The sequence below is a fragment of the Tiliqua scincoides genome, unplaced genomic scaffold (genome assembly GCF_035046505.1).
Source record: "Tiliqua scincoides isolate rTilSci1 unplaced genomic scaffold, rTilSci1.hap2 HAP2_SCAFFOLD_88, whole genome shotgun sequence".
Lineage (NCBI taxonomy): Eukaryota > Metazoa > Chordata > Lepidosauria > Squamata > Scincidae > Tiliqua > Tiliqua scincoides.
In genome coordinates this window covers 25,356-41,393 of record NW_027101668.1, presented here as the reverse complement: position 1 = coordinate 41,393, position 16,038 = coordinate 25,356, and the positions used below count along the sequence as shown (strand labels likewise).

Below are 16,038 nucleotides of genomic sequence, written 5' to 3'. Positions count from 1 at the left end.
GCCGGTCAGCACTAATATTGGATCTACAATGAGATTGTATTAATATACCACCTTTCTCATAGACGAGTCACGTAAACTCAAGGTGGTTTACGTAGGCATTGGTTGGCAACCTTCAGTCTCAAAAGACTATGGTATAAGCCTACAGCACTCGGTATTCCCAGGCGGTCTCCAATCCAAGTACTAACCAGGCCTGACCCTGCTTAGCTTCTGAGAATCAGACAAGATTGGGCATCTGCAGGGTAACAGTTGCTGCCCGTCTGATCTTGGAAGCTAAGCAGGGTCAGGCCTGGTTAGTACTTGGATGGGAGACCGCCTGGGAATACCGGGTGCTGTAGGCTTAGACCATGATCTCGGAAGCTAAGCAGGGTCAGGCCTGGTTAGTACTTGGATGGGAGACCGCCTGGGAATACCGGGTGCTGTAGGCTTAGACCATGATCTCGGAAGCTAAGCAGGGTCAGGCCTGGTTAGTACTTGGATGGGAGACCGCCTGGGAATACCGGGTGCTGTAGGCTTAGACCATGATCTCGGAAGCTAAGCAGGGTCAGGCCTGGTTAGTACTTGGATGGGAGACCGCCTGGGAATACCGGGTGCTGTAGGCTTAGACCATGATCTCGGAAGCTAAGCAGGGTCAGGCCTGGTTAGTACTTGGATGGGAGACCGCCTGGGAATACCGGGTGCTGTAGGCTTAGACCATGATCTCGGAAGCTAAGCAGGGTCAGGCCTGGTTAGTACTTGGATGGGAGACCGCCTGGGAATACCGGGTGCTGTAGGCTTATACCATGATCTCGGAAGCTAAGCAGGGTCAGGCCTGATTAGTACTTGGATGGGAGACCACCTGGGTATACCGGGTGCTGTAGGCTTATCGTACCATAGTCTTTCGAGGCTGAAGGTTGCCAACCATTTACATAGGCAGGCCGATCATAAACCCTGTTATCTCTAGCCAGCAGTTTCTAGTCTCCCAACCAAGGCAAACCCCAATTTGATCCTGCTTAGCTTTTTCAGGCAAGGTGATGGTACAATCTCCTATACTGACTGTCCCTGTAGCACAGCTTAGCCTGACTTTTCAATTCCTGCTCCTATGTTTGCCTTTTGGGGGTGCCTTCATAGCATTTTCAAGATCAGTTGTTAAGGGATAGCTCTTCAAGATTCCCATATGCAGAAGACAGAAGAGAAAATAGGCAAATCTTGGTTGTACTTTCAAGATACAGGAGAGGGCACCTGTAAGGGAGGGCACCAGGATGAGGTCTCTTGTTATCTGGTGTGCTCCCTGGGGCATTTGGTGGGCCTCTGTGAGATCCAGGAAGCTGGACTAGATGGGCCTATGGCCTGATCCAGTGGGGCTGTTCTTATGTTCTTATGCTTCCTGGGGCATTTGGTGGGCCGCTGTGAGATACAGGAAGCTGGACTAGATGGGCCTATGGCCTGATTCAGTGGGGCCGTTCTTATGTTCTTATGCTCCCTGGGGCATTTGGTGGGCCTCTGTGAGATACAGGAAGCTGGACTAGATGGGCCTATGGCCTGATTCAGTGGGGCTGTTCTTATGTTCTTATAACCCAATGAACATGGTGGCTGGAGACAAAGCTTCTGGGGACCCCACAAGCCCTACATTTGACACCCCAGAGCTAGAAATGCAGCTCTTAGCCACCTCAGCTGTCTTAAGATCTTTCTCCCTTCCATTCCTTTCATCTCTCCATTGAGTAGATGAAAATCACCGAGGACGACCTGTGGATCCGGTCGTACGGGCGGCTCTTCCAGAAACTCTGCTCCTCCAGCGCTGAGATCCCCATCGGCATCTATCGGACGGAGTCCCACATGTTCTCAACCACTGATGTAAGAAGCAGAGCCAAGAGAGTGTGCCTGGTCCTTCCTCCTCTGCCTGGTCCTCCAGCCAGCTCTCAAATCTAGTTTCTCCTTCTTTGGTACCTTGCGATACATTTACAGCCACAAAACTGCTGCCAAGGCAGCATGGTGTCCATTAAACATTAGTGTAAGACAGCAATTCTTGATCTTCACTATGCCATGACCCACCTTGTCCAATGCGACGCTGCTGGTGGAACCTGGAAGGTCCCAGAGGGCCTTTTCCAGGTCGCACCGGGCCAGCAACCCCCTCTGCAGATCTCTGTGGGCCTGCAGAAGCCTCTGAAAGCTACTTCCAGTTTTTGGAGGCAATTTCAAGATCTCCATCATCCTTCGAACCCCTTAACTCCATTGTAGCATCAGCAGGGATCTGTCTTTGGTGGTTGGGGCTGGGACAAAGACCAGACATGCAGGTATCACCAGGGACCACCTGGCACTCCCAAATAATAGGCAAGTGACAGTTACCAGCCCATTTCAGGTGAGGACAGAGGTAGCAGCAGCAGAATTAAGGCCTTATCTATAACAGACAAGCAGCTGCAGTACCGCCCTCTGCCATCCATGGCTGGTGGCGCTGCAGAGCAGCAAGGGCAGCCACTACTTCTTTATGTCTCCAGGCTCCCTAGATTTCTAGTTTAAGTTAAGGGTCTCGCCGCCAAGGCCTCCAGTTTAAAACAGGTGTCTGTGGATAGTGGTACAGAATACAAATGACTTTTAATCAAGATATCCCTTTTTTGTTTGTTTTTTAAGCCTCATGACATCAGGACGCAGGTGAGTCTTGCTTCTGTTCCGGTTTTTCATTGGTGTTTTACCTGTAAACGTAGGGTAAAGATTTACCTACTAATGGTAGGAAAGGAAGGGGGGTATCTTTGTAGAGGGGTGTTTACTCCAAGACCCGAAGGGCTGTGCTATGGAAGAAGGAGCAAATTGGTTCTCGGGTGCCTCTGGGAATAGATCCAGTGGGATCCGCTTGGGTCACCCGCAAAAAAAGGGCCACCTTCAATTGGGACAGCGATTCATTCTGCAGAGCCTTGGAAATTACGGAACGGCTGACCTCAGGAAGGGACAGCTGTTTGGGATTGGGCGATCGGGACAGCGATTCATTCTGCAGAGCCTTGAAAATTACGGAACGGCTGACCTCAGGAAGGGTCAGGTTACTCGCAGTCAGGTTCCTCCTCCTGGGGAAATGTTGCACAATGAGTTGCGCAGCCTGCGCAATTTAATTTGAGTTTGCCAGCCACAAGACAGGAGAAAGCTGTGCAGGTCATTGTAGACTCACCCACTCTGAATTGTGTTCCAAGTTCTCTGCAACTGCTCTCCTCCAAGCCTTCCTCTGGAACCCTGAGGACTAGTAGCTTGGTCTTTTCAAAAGTAAACTATCTCCCTGCGTTGCATCAGGGGATCCAAAGTTGGCTATGGCTTTCTTTCATGGCCTACTGGTGTTCCCAGTCACAGATCTCAATCAACGTGGAGGACTGCGAGGATACCAAAGAGGTCAAGGACCACTGGAACTCCAAGACCAGCCATCATCGGAACTCGTGCCCCGGCGACCAAACGGAGCACCCCTTGCTGAGGCGCAAGAGCATGCAGTGGGCCCGGCGGCTGAGTCGGAAAGGGACCAACAAACACACGGCCAAAACCGCGGAGTGGATCAACCAGCAGAGACTCAGCCTCTACCGGCGGTCGGAGCGGCAGGAGTTGTCGGAACTGGTGAAGAACAGAATGAAGCATCTGGGTTTGCCCACGACAGGATACGGTAAGTGGCCTTGGAGCTTTGCCTCTGTGGCTCGCGGTGCCTTTAGGGATGCTTTTTTTGAGGGGGGGGTCGCTCCTTTGTCCTGTACAATTTAGCATTTGACCGATTCTTCCTCTCCTGCGGGCATTTTGAAACTTTGGACCTGCAATCTCATATTCCGGTTGGTTCTACTCGAGAACAACTCACCGTATCCAGGCTGTGCCGATGACACTGCGTAACCAAATTTGGCGCTGATCTGAATATTTTGATGTTTCTTCATTCGTTTTTTGGGTGCGAGGATGGAAAAAAGGCCGCTGATCAGGGGCATAGCATCAGTAGTCACGTGATTCCAAAATCTGTGCCTGGTTGGCCAAAATCTTAGGCCCAGAGGCCTGATGCAGCCTGCAGAAGTTCTTTAGCCAGCTTCTCCCAACACCGCCATCAGGTCTCTCTGTGCTGAGGTGTCACCGCCGAAAGGGCTGCCCACATAATCATTGGGCTCTCCCATATCTTGAGAATATGATCACGACTTGCGTATTTTTCATTTGCAACTGATAAGTTGATTCACCGACTTGCTGATGTCAGGGTTGTTATGTGGCTCTGGGTGCTGCTTCAACTGGGTCCGGAGAGAGGCTGGTAAGAAGGAATTAAGGCTGCGATCCCATCCGCACTGACCTGGCAGGAAGCCCCGTTGACTATAAAGGGACTTACTTCTGGGGAGATAGGCATAGGGTCGAGCTCTAAATACAACCTGGTCTCCATCCGGAGAAGAAGGTGGGAGAACCATCTTCTCACCTGGTGGGGTCTTCACGCACCGAGGGGTTCACGCAACTGTGGAAATAATTCCCAGCCTCATGTGAAAACTTCCAAGGTGGTCCGAACTTGCCGTCTCCCACGCTTTGGGGCAACGGAGAGTGTTTGCTGGTGGGGAAATGAGAACTTGTTGAAGGACATCAGGAGGCCAATTGGAAATGAAACCAGTTGGCAATCAAAGGAAAATGGAGGAACGGGGGAGGGGTGAGAATCGAAGCTTTGGGTTACAATGAAAAATCCTCATTCCACAGCTTACCTGCTTCTTTTTTTAAGTTCTTCTCTCCAGATTTTCTTTTAAGCCCATCTTGTGCTACTGGCTGTCCTGTCCCTTCATGCTTTCCCTTCCACCGTAGCGGTCAGACGATGGCTTCTTGCGCGCGCACGGCACGCACCGTAGTGAAACTCAAACCAAATCCTGCGGGGGTTTGGCAGGTCAATGACATTTTGGGGCAAGCGTCGCAGGCGGTACCAAGACGGGTGACGATATATATTTTTAATTTGCATGCCAAAGCAGGAAAGGCACATGAAAGAAACATGGCAGAGAACTTTCCACTGGCGACACTGATTGAGCCTCTCGGTCAGGGCCGGCCCATTAATGAGGCGGACTGAGGCAGACGCCACAGGGAACAGAGGCAAGTTCTGCCTCTTCTCATTCCCTAGATTTCTCAAGGAAGTGTGGAGGACGGGAGAAGAGTAGAGTGAGCTGTGTGTCTCCTAGCTCAGGGGTCTCCAAACCCTGGCCCGGGGGCCAGATGCGGCCCACGGGAAGCCTCTTCCTGGCCCGCAGCCAGGCTCTTGTCCCCTGAAAGCCTCCAGCCCACTCTGGTATATGACCAGAGCTATGCTCTGGTTGCGTCTGGAGGGTGTTCTGAGGGCCAGGGAGGTTGAACGAGTGAGCCCGTTCATTCATTTGTTCACTCATCTAAGTTCCATCTCTTATTTATTTAAATTCTTTTTCCGGCCCTCCACACCACCCCAGATATTTGATGCGGCCCTCTGGCCAAAAAGTTTGGAGATCCCTGTCCTAGCTGATTACACTTTCTCTTTTGTTCTTCCCCCTTTGTTTTCAAATTCAGGGAGTGGGAAGAGATTATGCCGCTCTAGAGGGTCGGGTGTCACATAAGGGAGGGTGCCAACTAAGTTGAAGTTCTTCTCCTACCCCTTTCTACTTTGAAACTTCTCAGACCATTCAAAGTTCTAGTCCGTTTCCTCTTGAAGCCTTGGAGTGGCTTGGAGGCTTGGCCCCTTAGAGGCTTGGCCCCTGCAGACTTGTCTCACAGTGCTGATGTGCCTGTGGAACCCCTGGAGGGGTCTCAAGGAGCACACTTTTAAGAAACGCTGACCTGGATCTTCACATCGGCCCCGAGGCAAACGTCTCAGTTTGCCTCAAACTGAGCCCGATTCTGCTTCTTGGCTAGGGTCCTTTGGGGGGGGGGAACACATTTCAAAGGCCGCATCTGAGCGTTCCCAGTCCTGTTGTGGGAGAAGCCCCAGAGCTCAGCTCCCCCACAACTACACCCCTTTGTATCTGTTGTGGGAGGGAAGGCGCTCCCAAGGTGAATGCCCCCGATCTTCCCGATGGGACACGGAGTCTGTTCTCGCCCGCTAGAGTCCCGACTCCTGCAACATCCTGGGCCACAGCTCATGATCCTGGCTTCCTTTTGCTTTTCCATGTCTATTTTCCATGACTTTCCTGCCCGTCCGACCACTTGAAGCTGCTCTCTGAAACCTCTCCGAGTCGCTTGCTGATCTTTCTCTTCTTTTCTCTCTCTGTTTATGTCTGTGCCTTGTCGGTTTTTTTCTGTTGTGTGTGTGTGTGTTCTTTTTTTTTTATCTTTTTCTGTGTGTTCTGTAGAGGATGTAGCAAATTTAACAGCCTGTGATGTGATGAATCGGGTAAATCTTGGATATTTGCAAGGTAAATGTCTTCCTCCCCCTGCCCACCCCCGAGAGTCGGGCTTAACTCATGGCCCAGCCAGATCTTGCCAACTCTAGGTCTGCCACCTCCCTACTCCCCCCCAAAAAAAATGCCATGTCGGAAACGAGACCCTAAGCAAGCTGCTGAGAAAGCTTTTTGGCGATAAACACACAACTTTTGTGGCTGCTTAAAATCCTCCCTTCACAAAACGCAACAGGGGCATGCGCAGCTTACGCCTTGTCTTAGAATCATAGTGTTGGAAGGGGTCCCATGAGGTCATCTAGCCCGATCTTCTGCCTGTAGCACGGAATCCTCAACCAAAGCTTCTGCTTGATGGTCTCCCTTGCCAGGGGAAACTAAAAGGATAGCGAGGGGGGTTGTTTGGCGTAAGGATACTCTTGAATTAAGGAAATTAAAAGCTGCCATCCCCTGTGTGGGGGGGTGCCCACATGGACTGGTAGGAATATAGGTTGGCAACCTTCAGTCTGGAAAGACTATGGTATAAGCCTACAGCAGCCGTTATTCCCAGATGGTCTCCCATCCAAGTACTAGCCCTGGTCCAAGCTGCCGGGAACGGATGTTATTATTATTATTATTAACAGTATTTATATACCGCTTTTCAACTAAAAGTTCACAAAGAGGTTTACAGAGAAAAATCAAATAACTAGATGGCTCCGTGTCCCAAAAGAGCTCACAATCTAAAAAGATGCAAAAGAACACCAGCAGACAACCACTAGAACAGACAGTGCTGGGGGGAAGTGGGCCAGTTACTCTCCCCCTGCTAAAAAAAAGAGCACCCACTTGAAAAAGTGCCTCTTACCCAATTAGCAGGGGTTAATTCCTTGCTTGATTCAACACCGGACCTCTTGAGATGGGCACCGTTGCCAGCAGAGAACTTTCCACCCTTTTAGTTCAGGCTTGGGACGTCACATGTACGTCCTTGACAAGCAGTCCTGGATGGAGCTGTAGACAGGAGAAAGAGCTTTGGGGAGCAGGAGGGCGTTGCCATTACGGTCTGGTTCGTGCACACATTTCACAGTTCATCCGCGTCCCATCTGAGCTCATGTTCGTCTTCCTTCTGCTTGCTGGTTCGGCCTTTGTCATCACGGTCCTCTTTTGGAAAGTGGCATTATGTCTGCATGGGACTGTTGGGGTTTTTTGAGAGGCAAGGCAAAGGGGTGGGCACCCACGCTTGAGAGAAGAGGCACCCAGGGTTCAGAGAAGAGCGGCGAGGGTGAGCAGAGGACTGGAGAACCAGACCTACGGTGAAAGGTTGGGGGAACTTAGCATGTTTAGCCTGGAGAAGAGGAGGCTGAGAAGGGGTCTTGATTTTGCCACTCAGCCCACGACAAAAGAGAGTGTGGCTTAAGGGTGCTTGCGGGGCCTTGTTTGTTGTGGCCTCCTGCAGAACTGAAACCCACCTGTAACATGAAGTTGCTTGGCACTAAGACCCCCTGGGCCATCCCGCTCTGCCTTTAGCCTTGAGGTCGTACCCTTCCAACTTGTGGCTAAGACTGTATGCAATGTGTTGGGCGTGCTTAGGGCTTACTAAATTAAGGACTTGGAAGCCACGCTGCCACAATGCAACTTTCTGGGTAGTATCTACTAAAGCCTCCGTCATTATAAACATGCGCATTCATGCGACCCCCAGTTAGGCTGTCTGTTTCTCTCCCACATGCGCCATTGATTTTCAAGTGGGCCAAACGCACAAGTTCTGCCCAGTTTCTGAGCAGTTGCGCAGTCCCCGAAGAGGCTGAGTTGTAGTCTTTTGGCTTGCAGCAGCAACATCTCGGCCTCCCTGATGATCACGCAGGCACTGGGGGCTTCCAGGTAGCCCCCAGAATGCTTTGCGGCATGATGTCAACCTGGGAGCTCCACGCGCTGTGCCTCCCCAGTCTTGTCACTGTTTGTTCAACGGGAAGTTGCGGGATTAGACTCAGAGAGAGGCTTAGTAGGAAGCTCCTAGTTGGAGGGTGTGGGTTGGACTCACTTATCCTCCTTGTCCCATGAACCAGTGGCCTGCATGCGTTCTCACATCCCAATCCCATAGTCTTTGGGCAAGCATGTGCGCCTCCAATGCGCCTGGGGCACTCTGTCCCCACGCCCATTTCTCAGACAAGCGGAGAACTGTATCCGATCCATTGCGCCCATTTCTCAGACTAGTTATGCAAAACCGATCACATCGCCATACCTTTTCATTTTTTTTTTGTGCGCCGCTGAGCCATTGCGTGTGGTGTGGCTTTTTTTTTTTGCAACAAAAGCCAGTGGGGGGGGGGGGAAACATGGCCCCAATAAACAGTGGCCACTTTGATGTGCCCTGTCCTAGGATATGAGAGGAGCCTGGCAAGGTCCCATTGAACGTCGATAGGGAGTGCAAACAGGGTCAGCCTCGGGCCAAGGAATAAATGGGGGGGGGGGTTCATTTGCATTTGTAGCCCCTCTCAGCTTTGAAAACGTGCATGAGTATTTATTTTCCTCTGTCACAAATTTGCATGCCTGGATCAGTAAATGCCTGGATTGAGTCACAACCTATTGGAGCCTTTAAAAAAAAAAAAATTCTGATCGTACAAAAGTGTTAAGAACAATTGAACAACCCAGCGTCGCCCACCCATCCTTCCTGCCTGGTGTCCCCGGTTGCATGTCCCAAGGCAGGTACTCAATGCGCCCCAAAGATTTGCCGACCTCCAGCGGGGAACTTGCCGTCACGCCCGGGCCCCGTCACCCATCGCACGCGTCTGTCTTGCAGATGAAATGAACGACCATCAAAACACGTTGTCCTACGTCCTCATCAACCCTCCTCCGGACACGCGGCTGGAGGTCAACGACATTGTGTAAGTAGGGGCTCCGCCAAGATAATTCAGGGGGACGGGCCCCAGCGGTGAGCGCTGATGACGACCGAACAGGGATCTAGCTGTAGGTTGAGGTAGCCCCTTGAAGCACTATGCAAAGACGGGCAGGTTTGTGTTCCCTTTTACAGTGGTCCCTCCTTATCCCGCAGCCTTAGGGAATTATTATTATTTATTATTTTTATTTATTCACATTTTGATACCGCCCTTCCTCCAAAGAGCTCAGGGTGGTTCACACAGCTGCTCCTCCCCTCTTTCCTGTCCTCACAACAACCCTGCGAGGTAGGTGAGGCTGAGAGAAAGGGACTGGCCCAAGGTCACCCCGGAAGCTTTGTGTCTGGGGGGGATTTGAACCTGGTTCATCCAGGTCTTAAGTCCACCTCCCAAACCACTACACCCCACTGGCTCTCACAGCAGCGTCGAATTCATAGCAGAGAAGCCAACTTTGCTGACGGACTTTATTTCCCTGCAGGTATTTAATACGACCCGACCCTTTAGCTCACGTGGAGAACGAGAATCACAGTCGAAAGAGCAGCTGCAGTCACAAGCCGGAGCCCCGTAACCCTGAGACGAGAGACGAGACGCAACTCTGAGCCGACGCTCCCCGTTTTTGCAGGGGACGCATATCCTCCCCCTCTTCTTCTTGCATGGACCTGTAACAGAGTCAGCGACAAACTGAGACGGAGGGGAAGGGACCGTTTTCTAAGGGGACACAGGATGAACTTTCGTGGCGAAAAGCTCACGAGGACAACAGGGGCCAGTTTGGGTCTACCGTGTAGCTTGTCTCCTGCAGAAGGGCCTCGGGCTCCATGATGCCAGCTCCCGGGGAAGACTGGATAATCCGTACAAGTCTGGGTCTTTTTGCTCCGGTTTGGGGGGGGGGCGGATGAAAAATAGGACCGCACGGCGTCATTAAGTGTCATCCGTTTAACCCAGGAGCAACGCCACCATCGCACCAGGAGAGGAACAGTGAGATAAAAAATTAAGTGGTATTCTGGTGGTGGCCACTGGTTTGGTGTTTTCACCCGGCTGGACAGCCATGCTCCCTGGTGTGTGGGCCTGTGGGACGAGCTCAGGTGGCAGCCCCAGTGGGTTCAAGCAGAGTTATCCAGCTTTTCTAACACAGGGGTGACATCCGAGTCGGCAGAGGAAGCTCAGGGCGTCTAAGTTTGCCATGGTTTTCTTTTCAGCCCCAAACCGGTGATGCCTTTGCTCTGATTTTGGCTTCATGACAGTGCCCTATACCCGGTTCCTTGGCGAGAGCAATGCTTCCTGGCTCCAGCCTGGTGATTTATTGGTAAAAAGAAAACCAGTGCGCCCGCCCCCCCAGCATCACTGGGGAGTGCACTCACTACCACTTAACAGAAGGGGACCACCACAGAGCTGCCATCCTCCCCCCTACCCACGTCAAAGCTGCCAATTTGCAGGACTCGTTTCAGATGTAGTTTGGCATTCTCCCTATTGAGGTGCTGAGCCCCTGAATGGGGCAACTGTTTATCCACGTGTAAAAGGTGTCACAGATATGGAACTCAGCTGAGCATGAGCTGAGCATGACCTGGAAAGTCTAGAAGGGTGAAGTGTGGGGTGGTGTGTTGCACTGCAGGTTCCTCCGGAGAAAAGTGTTCCGGCGATTAAAATCCAATCGAGCTTTTGGGGGCAGGATGGGGGCCTTAGTCCCATTGCACACGCCTTGTCCTAATTCTGCAGGACCAACAAGGCTTACCAAGTCAACTCCAATCTGTTCCCCCCACCCTAACCGACTAGCCCAGTGATTTCCAACCTTTTTCATCTCACGGCACACCCACAAGGCACTGAAATGGTCAAGGCACACCACCAGGTTGTTGACAATTGACAAGGCACACCGTGCTGCCAGTGGGGGGCTCGCATCTCCCAGTGGCCCTATTAATAAATGACCTCCCCCCAAATTCCTGTGGCACACCTGTGCACCACTCACGGCACACCAGTGTGCCACAGCACGGTGGTTGAAAATGGCTGGACTAGCCCTCACCCAAGATGCAGCTGGGTCTTCCCACCACTGGTGGTCAGCTTGACAATCTCGTGCTCTTTTGGCCTCTCTTGCCACAAAAGGAGGGTGAGAAGTCCCTGGCGATGCCTGAAGACCATGCTGAAGTTCAAATGGGGCCAATGATTGACGCTGCAATCCTATCCGCACTTTCCTGGGAGGAAGTCCCATTGACTACAATGGGGCTTCTTTCTGAGTAGACATGTCTAGGCTTGGTCTCGGACTCAAGTCAACCTCAGCATTCACTGAGGCTGCAATCCTAACCTCACTTTCCTGGGGGTAAGGCCCATTGAACACACTAGGTCTTACTTCTGAGTAGACCTGGTTAGGATTGTGCCCATATTCTGCCATTAACATATTTTAACATGAGTTATTTCTATGGCATACCCATGACAGCCTTGGGGGCGTGTAACGGAAATGAAGCTGTGGTTAACGGACCTCTTGCAATTAAAATGTTTGATTTTTTTTTTTCTATCAAGAACAGACAGATGTAAAATATTTTATTTTTGTAACCGTCCTGCCTGCTGGGCATTCGTAAAAATGGAGAATATTTATCTACAAGTGCATCCTGTTGGGGTGGGGCGGGAAATATGCATCCTGGCTACCAAGGAGATATCATGGTCTGTGCAACATTTATTCCAGCAAGAAAATGGGCACATACAGGGGGGTTGTTTGCAGGATACACCAAGAGAAACCTTGTTGCAACTTAGAAGTTGAGAAACACATTCTGGGTTATTTAAAAAAAAATGTTTCAAAATTAAGTTTCTTCCCACCCCCCTTTGTTTTAAGTTGTTGCAGGTAAACTTTTGGTTGGCAACCTTCAGTCTGGAAAGACTATGGTATAAGCCTACAGCACCCGGTATTCCCAGGCGGTTTCCCATCCAAGTACTAACCAGGCCTGACCCTGCTTAGCTTCTGAGATCAGACAAGATCCGGAGATAGTGTTCAGTATAGGGAGATAGTTGGCAACCTTCAGTCTCGAAAGACTATGGTATAAGCCTACAGCACCTGGTATTCCCAGGCGGTCTCCCATCCAAGTACTAACCAGGCCTGACCCTGCTTAGCTTCCGAGATCAGATGAGATCAGGCACCTGCAGGGTAACCGTTAAAACAGAGCTAATGCTGTGCAGAGAAGGGAACCAAGAAGCAATGCAAAAATACAAAAAAAAAGAAAAATCACAATTAAAACACACACCATACACTAAAAAACCGTAACCAGCGAGGACACCTTAAAACAGCAATAAGACATCTGTAAACATAATTGCCACAATCGACAGGTTAATTTACGGGTCCAGTTGTGGGTTTCTCTCTTACCCCCAATTTCCTTGGCTGCTACTCATTTATCCAAGGGTTGCAAGGAAGGTTCTGGAAGGGGGGGGGGCTGGCTTTGTTCCTGTTCACCGAAAGATGAGGAGAAAGTTTAGGAGAACCAAGTCACCGCGCCACTGAGCTGGACGCAATGCCTCCTACGTTTCTGAGCACGCCAAGAGTCCCACACGCCTTGATGCGATTCTTTCAACGACCGCATGAAGTGTTCCCATTTTGCAGGTAGGGAAGACTGAGGGTGAATGGGAGCGACTTGCCTACTTAGCCGCTACCCCACAGCAACCTGGGTTAAGACTTGTTCCAGAAAGGAAACCGAGGGCTGAGAAAGGTCTGAAGCTCAACAGGTAGACTCAGTTCCTCCCAACCTGGGGGTGGACCAAGCCCTCCTAGGGGAGGGCAAGCAACAGAACCTACACCATCAGGCCAAGGGAACGGCTTGTGTTCCCTATTTGTTCGGAGACTCTCATAATAGGGTTTCCTATTTGTGACCAAGCTTGCAGCCCAATCCGATCCACGCTTTCCTGGGAGTAAGCCCCACTGACTCAAATGAGACTTACTTCTGAGTAGATATGCCTAGGATTGGGCTGTTAGATTCCCTGCATGGTTCCTATCTGTTTCCTATTTTCTACTACAAGTCAGGAAAAAGAAAATTACACACTGTAAAGGAGACCCCAATTTTTTTAATCGCCTCGGGATAAGGGTGACACGGTCACCCCCGTTTCCCATAGGCTAAGGGGTCACTTGTGGGTTCCACCTCTCTCCACCCCCCTTAGGGAATGCACTTTTGTTAGCTGCTCTGGAGAAACACACTATAGACCAACCCAATGGGATGCTGGGGGTTTTGTATACTATTTGTGACCTGGCTTCACCGAGGGATGCCATTTTGAAATCGACAACCTTGAAATAAAATAGCTGCATGCAGCAAGGCAAGTTTCAGTGGGTCTCACTGGTTAAACTGGAGGGGTCTGGGGTCACTTCGGAAGTTGTCCAACACTGGGCTCTGCCTGCTCGCTTTAAAGTGTCAAAGTCCTGTCTATGTGTCTTTTTTTTCCCTAGCAGACCTGACCTGATTGTATGCGCAACCTCCTGATTGTATGCGCAACCTCCTGATTGTATGCGCAACCTCCTGATTTTAGAAATAGGCTATGTCAGAAGGCCAGATGCAAGGGAGGGCACCAGGATGAGGTCTCTTGTTATCTGGTGTGCTCCCTGGGGCATCTGGTGGGCCGCTGTGAGATACAGGAAGCTGGACTAGATGGGCCTATGGCCTGATCCAGTGGGGCTGTTCTTATGTTCTTATGACAACAATAGTGTCACTGGGGCCTGCTTTGTGACATTAGTCTATTAGACCCACTCTGATGGTTGTAGTTCATCTGTGGAACTCCTTGCCACCGAATGGCACCTGAAGGCCTTGCAAAAGAGATGGGACAGATTAGATGGAGGCAAAGTCCATCACAGGTTACAAGCCACAATGGGTCTATACTGGTTCTTCTCAACACTTGTCCCCCACACTGTACCACTTTGCATGGTCCTGTAATGGAAATGGGCAAGATCCCAAGAGGAGATGGGGTGTGGGGTCAATAGTGGTCCCTTGTTCTGGCAGGCAAGCATAGGGTTAACCCCAGGGCTCTAACTAGCAGTGGATAGGCTGCATAGAGGCAGCCTACTAGAACAGGGGTGTCCAAAGTTTTTGGCAGGAGGGCCACATCGTCTCTCTGACACTGTGTCGGGGACCGGGGGGGGGGGGAAGAATTAATTTACATTTCAAATTTGAATAAATTTACATATGTTTACATAAATGAATATATTAAAGATGAACTTGTATGAATGAATGAAGGTCTTACAATTGCTCAAGGCCTATAAAAGGCCTTGCACAAAGCAAGGCTGACCTTTCCTTTGCTGCCGCTACTGCATCACAGATGTGAAACAGCAAGCAGTGGAGGGAGCCCTCATCCCACAGCTCACCGAGAGGTCAAACAGTTGCCCTCATGCTGAGAGCAGTTGCGTCTGGCCAGTGTGGGCTCCAACAAATCACCGGAGGGCCAGAGGCTCATTGGAGACTGGGAGCTCCCTGATGGCCGCATTGAGAGGCCTTGAGGGCCGCAAGTGGCCTCGGGGCCGGGGTTTGGGCACCCCTGTACTAGAGGCAACCAGGTCATTAAGGGGTAAAAGCAGCCCCTGAAGAAGGGAGAGTGTGGTGGGTGTAGAAGGAAGGAGCTTGGAGGAGAGAGAACTAAACTGATGGATTAATGGACTGAAGAACTAATGGACTGGCTGATGGACTACTGGACCGGCTGTCTGACCAATGGACAAATGGACTTCTGAGGATTGCTGGAAAAGAGATGCTGGAGACACTGGAGATTGGTGTATGGCTGTCACTCCCAAGACCTGCTGAGGAACAAGGTGTTGCTGTGGTGTCTGGAGAAGCTGGCAGGAGGAAGGAGGACCTCTGCAGGTTGAACGGGCAAGCTACCCTGGTGGTGGGTCCTGCAGTGCAGAACTAGGGCCATTGTTGGAGAACGAAGGGGAGCTAATGAGCTTAAAGTGGGCATAGGTTCTCTAGGCCAGTGTTTCTCAAACTGCGGGTCAGGACCGACTAGGTGGGTCTCGAGCCCATTTCACATGGGTCCCCATTCATTTCAATATTTTATTTTTAATATATTAGACTTGATGCTCTCAGGGGATGTGACTTCATTTGGGGAAATGTGACAGACCTGTACTTTGAACAAGCTGCTATGTATATTCTTTTAACAACGATAGTTATTTTATTTTCCATCAGTTTTCATGTCCTTTTCTGTGTTTTTCCACTTGCTGTGGCTCTTTTTTTAAAAATTCTTCCCCAGCCATTTAGAAGACAAAACTCCGAGGAGCCGTATAGTGCCTGTCCGGCGCCCTGGCTCAGTGAAGCTGGTGATTCACCAAGGCGTTATCAGGCCCGGGTTCGATCCCAGCCGAGAGCTTGGCCGAGCTGGTTGTTACTGGATTATGGGTCCTGCCACCTGTATAGCCTTGAGCAAGTTGTACAGCCTCAATTGGTCCTGTTGGTGCCAGGACCCCAACTGGGGCTAAACAACCAGCACCAAGAGAACAGGTAGGACAGCACCAAGAGAACAGCCCATAAGTCCGGAAACATCCAGCATTTTTGCACTGCTGGCTATGGGGTAGCCGGCACCATTCAAACCTGGGGCCCAGCTGGTGGCCATCAACGCCTCAAATATTACGAGTAGTTCCGAACACCCGGAGCCCAAGAGCTCCTATGGCTCAAAGCAGTAAATGATGGTCTGTGGAGCCAAAGGCTGGAGTTTTGAATCTCTATAGGGGCAGATGAAAAAAATTTTAAGTCTCAGGCAGACAGGACTTTTTTATTTTATTTTTTTTGAAGTCTCAGGCAGGAGTTTTTTTTCTTATCTTAAAATCTCAGGCAGGCTTTTTTTTTTTTAAATTAAAAAACTCTCAGGTAGGACTTAACCCACAGCCTCCAGCAGGGGGCTCACTCCAGGAGCTACAGCAGCAGTTACCAGGT

At 50.7% G+C, this 16,038-nt stretch overlaps 1 protein-coding gene and 1 pseudogene across 1 annotated transcript in view; one reads left to right on the top strand and one right to left on the bottom strand.

Annotated features, from left to right (window-relative positions):
• LOC136636095 (potassium channel subfamily T member 1) overlaps window positions 1–12,066 on the top strand; it is an 80,193-nt gene extending 68,127 nt beyond the window's left edge. The window contains exons 27-31 of the mRNA XM_066611110.1: window positions 1,702–1,830; window positions 2,605–2,625; window positions 3,304–3,610; window positions 9,067–9,151; window positions 9,639–12,066. Of these exons, the coding sequence (XP_066467207.1) occupies window positions 1,702–1,830; window positions 2,605–2,625; window positions 3,304–3,610; window positions 9,067–9,151; window positions 9,639–9,759 (663 nt within the window). The 3' untranslated portion in view covers window positions 9,760–12,066. The remainder of the gene's footprint in view (window positions 1–1,701; window positions 1,831–2,604; window positions 2,626–3,303; window positions 3,611–9,066; window positions 9,152–9,638) is intronic.
• Window positions 12,067–12,185: 119 nt separating this feature from the next.
• On the bottom strand, window positions 12,186–12,299 carry LOC136636100 (5S ribosomal RNA; annotated as a pseudogene).
• Window positions 12,300–16,038: the final 3,739 nt, after the last annotated feature.